At 54.1% G+C, this 10,117-nt stretch overlaps 1 protein-coding gene across 1 annotated transcript; it reads left to right on the forward strand.

Annotated features, from left to right (window-relative positions):
- The first annotated feature begins 2,458 nt into the window (after window positions 1–2,458).
- On the forward strand, window positions 2,459–8,392 carry KCNK15 (potassium two pore domain channel subfamily K member 15). Its single transcript, XM_071572807.1, has 2 exons — window positions 2,459–2,797; window positions 6,093–8,392. The coding sequence occupies exons 1-2, from the start codon at window positions 2,515–2,517 to the stop codon at window positions 7,004–7,006; spliced, it is 1,197 nt and encodes a 398-aa protein (XP_071428908.1). The 5' UTR covers window positions 2,459–2,514; the 3' UTR covers window positions 7,007–8,392.
- Window positions 8,393–10,117: the final 1,725 nt, after the last annotated feature.

Raw genomic sequence — 10,117 nt, forward strand, 5'->3', positions numbered from 1 at the left:
GTTCATATTGCAGTGGCAGAGAGGGCCCCTGCTGCCCCCAACAGCCCCATCGCACTCACAGACCCACTCCCTATGTAGGCACCACCTTGAGAAGGGTGTACCATCACTGCCCAAGCAGTGCTGGCTCTCATTGCAGACACAGGTTTGGAAACAAACCATGGAGGATTTATTTAGCCCATGATCAGCAAAGATTGATGCTACTGCTAAAGGAAACTGGGCAAGTACCTTGTGCCTATTGTAACTCTTGGGTAGAGAGCATCTCCAGGGTTTTCCATGCTGGTATCTACAATGGCATGTTGGCCCAATATCTGCACAGAGCAGATGGCTTCAAATAACAGGCTACAGCATCAGCTTAACACTACAAATCTTAGCTTAGAATGTGATCTGTAAGGCACTTGAGGCTGCATCACTCCTCCTAAAAGATGTGTGTACAGGCACCCAGTGATGTGATCACCATAAGGTCTCTTTCCTCTGTAATGGAACCAACAAGAGCTCAGTTAGCAGCCCTGGGGCCTGTCTCCAGGATGGGATGTCATTGCTGACCAGTGGAAAAGATTACTAGCAGCAGGTGAAGTCTATCTTCTCAAGCAGGTGGCCCCCACATGTCTCTGGGTCTGGAGGTTTGACAGCATCCCAGGCCCCGTTAGCAGGGCTACGAACGCACCACAGAGAACACAAACCAGACACATTCCTGCAGTGGAGGCTGTCCTGCATGATTTAGGAGGCTGCAAGCGCTGCGATGTCGAGCAGCAAGCTGACAGCTTGTGCTGCTGCTGATGGATGGTGAAGTCTATTTTTTTTCCAATAACAACTTTCACTAATGGTGCTGGCACGGAGGCTCAGTAAGAAGGAGGGAGGTGGCAAGTGGCCAGGGTGAAAAAGAGTTCACAATTACAGTAGGAAAGGCCACTGTGTCCCTCATGCTGGCCATGGAAATGCTGAAGACCAGGCTGGAAAGGGCTCTAGGAGGGCATTGAGTCATGCCCTGCTTTAGGAGGGCATCTGCTTGTACCCAGAGCATTTTCAGCAGGCACCCAGACATCTGCTTATCTTTTTTTTAAACTCCCCCAGTGATGGGGTGTCACAATCTCCCCCAGCAGTCTATTCCAGTGTTTCACTGTCTTCATGGTTAAAAAGTTTTTCTTATGTCCAATGCAAACCTCCATTGCTTCAATTAAAGCCCAAAGCATCTTGTCCTCTCCCGAGAGAGAAGCAAGATGGATGGAGGGATGTAAGCCTCGTTGATTTTCTTACTTGTTTGTTTTATTCCCAACCAAAAGAAGGAGAGTTTATTTCTTGAACAAGATACTATCTCCTGCAACATGCAACTCAGAAGTATCTTTCTATTTTTAAAAGTGAAGTATAGGAGTTACATAAAAGCTATGGAAACCAGGAATGGGAAACAGGGTCTTCACTTTGTGGGCTCTGCCTCCTACCACAGCTGATTTCGCCACTCCTCAGACCTGACATGTGCTGTCCACAGTCCATCAGTGTGAGGAGGCTGTGCTTGCTGCCCCTCACACCAGCACAGGACTGACAGGCCCCATGTCCCCTGTGCCTGCAGCCACTCATCAATGTGCCAAAAAAAAGCAGCAGAAACACTGAACCTGGTTATTTTGTTCCTTTCTGCCCTCTTAAAACAGTACTGGACAAAACAAGTCAGACTGTTTGCTCTGGTGACTGGCTGGGTAAAGCAGAGATGATGCAGGTAACGCAGACACATAACACAAATAGGTAACACAGATAGGTAACACAGATAACATGGGTAACCCAGATAACACAGATAGATAACATGGGTAACCCAGATAACACAGATAGATGACTTAACTAACACAGGTAACTGTTCCTCAGTGCCATGGGTGTGAAGCGGCATCTCCCTGCCCAGAGCTGGGCAGAGCAGCAGGAGGAAGGGCTGCCTGCACAGGGATAGCACTGCAGGGTGCTTCGGGTCAGCCACACAGCCCCAGAGGCCCCTGCTGCCAGCAGGACAGGCGGTGAGGGTGCTGGCATGAGAAACTCCTCCAGTGTGGGTATATGCAGCCAGGGGCAACTTGAAGGGACAGGGCTGTTACCAGGGTCACCGGCACGGGATGAACCGCAGCCTCACCAGGGCTCACCTGCAGCCGGGGCTGCCGGCTCTGCCCAGGGTGCCAGGCAGGGAGGGCATGGGACACAAAGGAGCCTTGGTGTGAATGCGAGCTGGTGACTGAAGCAGCTGGTGCCACGGAGCTGGTGCCGTGTCCGCAGGGGTTGGTGCCTGCAGGACCCAGCGCGGGATGCTCCAGGAGCCGGTGCCCGGAGCGCGCAGGGTTTGGCGCCCGCAGGACCCAGGGCGGGACGCTCACAGGAGCCGGTGCCCGGAGCGCGCAGGAGGCGCTGCGCGGTGCCCGGCGCTCGGTGTGCGGGCGGTGCGCGGGGGGCGGTGCGCGGTCGCGGGGGGTGCGCGGGGGGCGGGCGGGGGGCGGCGGCGGGGCCATGCGGAGCGCGGGCTGAGCGCGGCGGCCGCCCCTCGCCATGAAGCGGCAGAACCTGCGCACGGCCGCGCTCATCCTCTGCATCTTCTCCTACCTGCTGGTGGGCGCCGCCGTCTTCGATGCGCTGGAGTCGGAGGCGGAGAGCGGCCGCAAGCGGCTGCTGGAGCAGAAGCGCGGGGAGCTGCGGAGGAAGTACCGCTTCTCCGCCGACGACTACCGGGAGCTGGAGCGGCTGGTACTGCAGGCCGAGCCGCACCGCGCCGGCCGCCAGTGGAAGTTCGCCGGCTCCTTCTACTTCGCCATCACGGTCATCACCACCATCGGTGAGTGCGGGCAGCCCGGCTGGCGCCCGCGGCATCCCTCCATCCACAACCACCTACACCCCATGTCCCTTCATCCCCACCTCCCAACACCTCATGTCCCTCCATCCCTGCATCCCATCTCCCTCTATCCTCATGCCCCTGCATCCTATGTCCTTCCATCCCTACCTCCCTGCACCTCATCCTCCTCCATCCTGCACCTTCAGTACCCCCGGGAGCTCCAGGACAGCCTGGGGAGTACCTGCTTGGCGAAGGCAGGTCCCGTCCTCGCAAGGGTGGGACATAACTTCAGTCTAGCCCTGTGAGACCCTCAGTGCCAGGCGCTGTGGGAGGTATCCCATGGGCAGGCTGGGGCCACCCAGTTCTAGGGATGCGAGGGATGCTGCTGTGGCTGTGGCCTCGAGACATGATGTTGTCCGAAGGAAGCAGCGGCTCGTGGAGCTTCTGCAGGAACCTTCGGTGCAGGCAGCTGCCGAAGTTGGCAGCAGCGTGGGAGGGCAGAGGTGGGGGCCACGTCTGTCCCCTGCTCAGGACTGTAGCCGGCAAACTGGACGAAGAGCTGGGCAAGAACTGTTGACTCCTTTGCCAGCTCAAAACTCCAGATGTTTGGCTGTGTGAGACCAGCTCCAGGGAGCCAAGAGAGCCACCAGACACTGCCTCTCACGCTGCCTGTGTGAACCTGCAGAGAGATGGATGTCAGCTTGGAGGGGAATGGTTGAATCACATTAAACTCCCACACAGGCACACTCACCCATACTAGAGCCCAGCGCCTTCAATTTTGCGAGAGAATGAAACTAAACTGAATGAGGGATCCCTTAATTCTAGGTGAGATTAGCCATATGGGAATTTAGCACTGTTTAATTAATCCATCGTGATTAATCCTTGCACCCTGAGCATCCCATGGGGGTAGACAGGCACGGGATTCTGTGCTCGTGTCACTGCTTGTGCTGGGATTTCAGTCAGTAGATGTGGTTTGGAGGCAGAAATTCTGAGGCTGAATCCTGCCCTGCCACAGCCAGCAGCCACCTCCTCATCTGCAAGACAGGACTCAGCCTTACCAGAGGACTTGGGAAGGGTGAAATCCCTCTGGTAGCTGAAAGCATCATACTTCAGGACAGGGGTTGGTGGGATCAACTGCACCACGTTACCAGAGGACAGGAGGTGGCAGAGGGGCAGGTACCCTGCAGGCCCTACCTGGGGTGTCCATGTGCTCCCACAGGATAGAGTTTGTGCAGCTGGGAACACACGTGGCAAGCAGACAACAATGGGCCCTAGGCACAGTTCAGGTCAGGCCCCAGCAGGAGGGAAGGATGAATGGCTTCAGTGAAAATCTCCATCATTGCCTGACAACTTAAAGCTTCATTTACATGATTTTCCTGTCGGCTATGACAAACAATGACTACACTTATCACAATCCCCATGCGATAAATAATTTCAGCCCAGGTGCCGTGTTTCTGAAACACTGGCATGTCAGATCTCTTTATATTGGGCTGTGCTCCAAATCTCAGTTTTAACGTTATTGTAGCTGTGTTTACTCTTTCTAATTCCCTTTGTCATTTTGAAAGCATCAGTCAAACGCTCTTTCAACAGTCTCTCAGGGTATAACAACTGTTTTTCCACTTACTGCTCTTCTAGATCATTATATTTATCTCCTCATTGCTGTCACTGTATTATCTTGTAGCCTGGGACCTGGTAATTGCACTTAAATATTAAGCTTGGATCTGACTGGGGTTTTTTGCCACTGCAGTCTCCTGTCTGCTCTGTGAATGTGGCATGCAGGTATTGAGTTCATAATTTTTGATTGCGTGGGCTTGCGATTAGACAAAGCAATTATAACCTGGTCCCCTCCTGCCTGCTCACAGTTCAGAACACAGCGTTGTGGAGGATAACACTGTCCTCAGCCCCTCAGCCCTGTCCCATGAAGGAGTTTCCTGGAGCAGGAGGTGCTCTCCAGAGTCTGGGATAATGTGGTTATCCTCCTCTAGTCATCCCATCACTGTGTGCTGTCAGCTTCCACTAGAGTTCTGGAAATCCACTGTCAGCAAGGACAGAGGTGAAGCCAAGTCACAGCTTAGAGTAAGACTAAGAATTAACAAGAGGGCATCTTCTCCATGCAAAAGTCACATGAAGTCCTGCAAAAAATGAAAATATAAGTAGCTGTTTGTGAAAGGTCCAGCAGCAGTGTGGGAAGGAGCCACTGCTGTTCTGCAGGCACCTTCAGAAGGGAAGTTTATGGCCCTGGTAGTTCCCTGTAAAAGTAAGTCGAAAGGCTGGGATGCCTTTGGAAGCTGTTACTCCTCACACCACGTGACTCCCTGGCACTGAGTTTGTTACTCATCCACTGAGGTCAGGGGCCACCGATCTCTGTTAAGCGGCTGTAATTGAGGTGGGCACAGAATCGCTGGAGTCCAGACAATTCCAGCGAATACCTCATTATGCCTCACAGTATAATTGTGTGTGACCTTCACTCACAGCTCTAAAACTTGGACCAAGGTGGGGCAATTAAATCTCAGAAGGCATTCAAGGCAAACCTTGTCCTCCTTGAACTCCTTGTACCTGGGACAAGAGCTGACAGGGCTGTGGTGGCATAAATACTTCTCTGCTTTTAAAACAGCACAACCCCTCCTCTCCAACAGTCTGGCCATGATTTAGGTCTGAGTCTTAGTGACACTGAAGTAAATCCGGAGTGGCTCTGTGGAGGTCCTCCCAGCCTTACCTGCATCTGCAGGGACTGACTCTATAGCTCCTGTCCAATAAGGTCACGCAGCAGGTGCACATATAGCTAGCCTGAGAGTCAAAGGTTCACGTGAAGCTGGAGCACTTTGGAAGAGCAGGAGCAGGTGCAGGGGAGGTGTCAATGCCCCTGCAGGGCCAGTTGTGGACAGTCCTGGCTGTGTACCTTTCCCCAGGGTGACCTGGTGTTGTAGGTCTCAGCCTCCTACGGAGCCTCCATTCTCCCGCACAGTGGGATTCAGGTCACCCCACACACCTGGTGCTGGCACAGCATCATAGCCTCTGAAGGAGGCTTACAGACCCCAGTCCAGCTCTAGAGCTCCTCCTGGCCTCTTTGACAAGCTCAGGGTCTTTCAGGAGGGTACTTTCTCTCTGTAGATGCCAAATGAAGTTCTGCCTACATGATACCACAATGTGCTGTGGCTCTGTTAGCATTGCCTGCAGATCTGTTACTGAGTGACTTCCCATTTTCCCCCCATTCTCCTACTGCTCCTCTTGGTCCCAGGGCAGCCTTGCTGGAAACCCCAATGAGGGCCTGACAGCACTTTTTCTCTTTCCTTCACAGGCTATGGACATGCTGCCCCGGGCACAGATGCCGGCAAAGTGTTCTGCATGTTCTACGCCATCCTGGGCATCCCGCTGACGCTGGTCATGTTCCAGAGCCTGGGGGAGCGCATGAACACCGTTGTGCGGCTGCTGCTCAAGAAAATCAAGAAATGTCTGGGCATGAGGACAACCCATGTCTCCATGGAGAACATGGTCCTAGTGGGCTTTCTGTCCTGCATGGGCACCCTGTGCATCGGCGCTGCAGCATTCTCTTATTTCGAGGGCTGGACTTTCTTTCATGCCTATTACTACTGCTTCATAACCTTGACCACTATTGGCTTTGGAGACTTTGTGGCTCTGCAGAAGAATGAGGCTTTGCAGAAGAAGCCCCCGTACGTGGCTTTCAGCTTCATGTACATCCTTGTGGGCCTGACCGTTATTGGCGCCTTCCTCAACCTGGTGGTGCTGCGGTTCCTGACGATGAATTCGGAGGACGAGCGGCGGGACGCTGAAGAGCGAGCCTCGCTGAGGAGAGCCCGGAACAACATCCACCTCAAGCCAAAAGAGGACAGCCGGAGCAGCAATGCCATTTTTCTCCCTGTGGAGGACAGGACAAGCCAGATGAACCTGATCCCACTGATCCAGGAGGATGCGGAGAGGCAGCGGCGCCAGTCGGCCAACTCGGCGGCCGTGGTGCCCTCCTTCTGCACATGCCTGTGCTACAGACCTCAGGTGTGTGGCAGCCCAGTGCCCTCCCACCCCGAGACCCTGAGCTGCCACACCAACCCTGTATATTACAACTCCATTTCCTACAAAATTGACGAGGTGTCCCTGAGCACACGGGGTCAGACCGGCTCTTCTCCAGGGAGCACTTTATCATCCAACAGCCCTCGCTGTCGGCAGCACCCCCGGCTGCGGAGGAAATCCATCTAGGAGCGCATGCCGAGCCGTACTCAGCGCTCCAGTCTTGCTACCATGATAAATTAAGAACAGAGATGTCAGGTTCTTCTTACTCTCTCATTTCTTCTGTTCCTCTCCCCTTTCAGCTGGCAGCCAGCCCCATGCTGGGTCCAGCAGGAGCCTTTATTAAACCCTGTTGAGAAATGATTACTCCTTTTTTGCAGGCACTGAATAACATTGTTAGTTTTTCTTTGCTTTTTCTGCCCAAGTAGGTCCAAGCATTTGGGTCTGGCAAGAACCTCCCTGATGTGAAGCCTGGAGAGCTGTAGGTTTGCTTTCCCACCTCCCTGCTCCCCAAAAGGTGCATTGCTGCTTCCCCACCCTGCTGAACCTTGGTTATGGTTGTTGCCAGCACATGGGCTGGGATGCACTTGCTGAGAGTATCAAAAGCAAAGCCCATGTGAGTGAGCCCTGTAGGGCTGAGGACCTTTAAGCTGTCCTCTGATACTGGGTGCAGGTAAGTCAGTGCCATGCAGTAGGTTTGCAGCTGGTGGGTGGCAGGGAGAGGTGGGCAGGAGGGAACGGGTTGCAGTCCTGCAGCTCAGCATATGGGGACAACTTCATGGAGCTGCATCTCCCATGACCAGTCCTCGGTCTGAGCTCAGGTTTGTGGCTGGCTCAGTGCTTTTGGAAGCTGGAGGCCCATGCACTCACTCACTTGCCCCCCAGCACACCTTACCTCTTACACCTTACTGCCCCTGGTAGGTCCTCCTGGCTGAGCTGACTGGTGGGTTGCCGTGCCCCACTCGCAGGGGAAGCTGAACTCCTGCAGTCCAGCCGAGCCCAGCTCCTCTGCTGAGCCCACACTGTGCTAAGGGCAGCCCCAGGGAGAGCCTTCCTGAATCACACAAACTCACCTGCAAAGGGCTTGGCCTTCTTTTTTTTTTTTTAATCACCCCTTCCTTCCCCACCTTTCCTCCAGCTGGAAGCCCAGCAGGTGTGCCAGCTCCTCACCTCCTCCCAGTCCCCATGAGCCCATGTTTCTGCTGGGGTTATCTGAAGGGGCTGATCCCATCTCTGTGTGCATCCCCATGTGGGATGTGGTACCCACACAGCCACACCTGGGAGGCTCTTTCCAGCTGGTGGCCTTTGTCTATCCTGTCTCATCTGCAGGAAATCAGAACTAGGCTCTGACAGCGATAGGAGCTTTGCTTCACTTTTTTTTTTTTTCCAATAAAGGGACCTTTTCATTCTTAGTTCTATCTAAAATATCCTCTGAGGGGGGTTTTCATGGAGGAAAATCCACTTTTCTTGGTGGGGAAGGCATGCAGAGTGCCAGCACTGGGAAGGTCTCAGGGCAGACTTTGCTCTCTCCCCTTTTGTTCTGGGTGGCAGCTTAATAAAAAGTGAATCCAGCTAGTGGTGGTTGGTTATTTGTCACAAGGAGAAGCAGAGGAATGTGTCCAAGCCCCAGACTCCAGGGGCTGCAGTTCTCACCAGGGTCCCAGCAGTTGCCTCACTTTGCACCAGTGGTCCCAGATCTGAACCAGCTGGGTGAGCCTTGGTTTAAAGAGTGGAGGGGGCAGAAAGCAAGCTGTGAGTGTGTAAAACAGGTTTAAAAATGAGATTTTCATTGGTTTCTGAGCTCCTCAGTGGTGTCACTTCATTGCTGATTCCACCAGCTCAAGCCCTTTGTTGCCATGTCCTATCTCCCCCACCCTCCCCAAGGCTGTCAGCCTGAGGTTTGGCTGTTATGGGGTCCCTTTGCCATGAGAGCAGGCCAGCAGATGGGAATCTCTCCCTCTTTCCATGTTGAACCTGGGACACCCTCTCAGTGGCCAAGATGGAGCCAGCACCTCTCACCCTCATCCACTCTCGTGGAAAGAAGGTCTTGAACTCCTGCACAAATCAGAGCCTGCATGGCACTGCCCTGGTGAAATCCACCTCTTAGGGAGCTGGAAGCAGGAGAACATCCCCAATCCAGAGGCTGAGACAGCTTTGCACTCTCCCTCTGGATTCAGCCTGGTGCTGCCCATGCTCTGTGGCTCTGTGCTCATGCCACAGAGCCCGATGCAAAGGCAAAGCCTGGTAGAGGCAGGGGGGCTGGTGGTGTGACACCTGCACTGTGAGGACAGCGCTGGTGAGGAGGTGACAGTGCAGAAAGTGGGGTACTCCTGTTGTTGCTGCTTCCACATGGGGTGAGCTTCCAGGCAGCACTGCTGCAGAGCCTGGCTGCTTAGTGACTGAGCCCCTCCTGCTTTAGAAGCTGCTGATGGAGATCAGCTGAGAGGGAGATGCCAATCATCCCCCCTGCCAAGCTAGGCTGCCCTCAGACACTCACTGCTGAAGAAACCCCCCTCCTCCTCCCTCCACCACTGCTCCCCCAGGGGCTGTAGCTGGGGCAGGTGAGAAGCTGCCCCTTGGTCCTGCCATGATGACCTGCAGAGGGATTTGGAGACATGAGAAAAACTTTTAAGAAATTCTCAGTGAACTATGACTTGTGATCCCTTACTCCCATATGGGAAAAGGGCTTGTGGTGGCTCCCCAAGGAATGCTGCCTGTTCTGACCACCTCCTCCCACAGACTGCTGAAAGTACCCCCAAACACTTCCCAGCTGAGTGCTAACAAAGGTCATCCAGGACCAGGCAGCAGCTGCACACCCAGTAATGTCTCCTTCCCCGGGAATCCCCAGGCTCCCCTGCACCCACACTAACTCAGGATTCCCAACAGCCTGGGGCAGGGGTATTTTTTTCTGCCACCAGAGTCTTCACCTCCAGGGTTTCAAAATCACCCTTGAATGGCCAGCACTGACCGTGAAGGGTCTCAGGAAGAAAACAGGAGGAGGAGAAGGCTTTGGGGGTGAGCAGAGTACAGCTGGGAGCATGTTCAGCTCTGTGCCTGGAGAGACCCATGGCTAAACTACACCTGGAAGTGTCACAGGGAAGCTCAGGTTTGAAGCTGGGGCTGAGTGAGGGAGCTGAAGTGGGAAGGAGCCTGGAACAGAGCTGGGACACACCGGGCTGAGCTGCTCTCATTCCCTATAGGCAAAAGGAGAAGGGAGGGGCCAGTTGAAATAAAGTTGAAGATCAGGGTGGTGGCAGCAAAAAGGGCAGAGACACTCCACAAAAACCCTCCAACACACCA

Source organism: Pithys albifrons, chromosome 18 (genome assembly GCF_047495875.1).
Source record: "Pithys albifrons albifrons isolate INPA30051 chromosome 18, PitAlb_v1, whole genome shotgun sequence".
Taxonomy (NCBI): Eukaryota; Metazoa; Chordata; class Aves; order Passeriformes; family Thamnophilidae; genus Pithys; species Pithys albifrons.

Excerpts from the sequence above, each read along its gene's own strand:
- KCNK15 (XM_071572807.1), top strand. The coding sequence starts at position 2,515 with ATGAAGCGGCAGAACCTGCGCACGGCCGCGCTCATCCTCTGCATCTTC. Across the intron at positions 2,798-6,092 it reads CACGGTCATCACCACCATCG|GCTATGGACATGCTGCCCCG; the intron begins GTGAGTGCGGGC and ends TTTCCTTCACAG.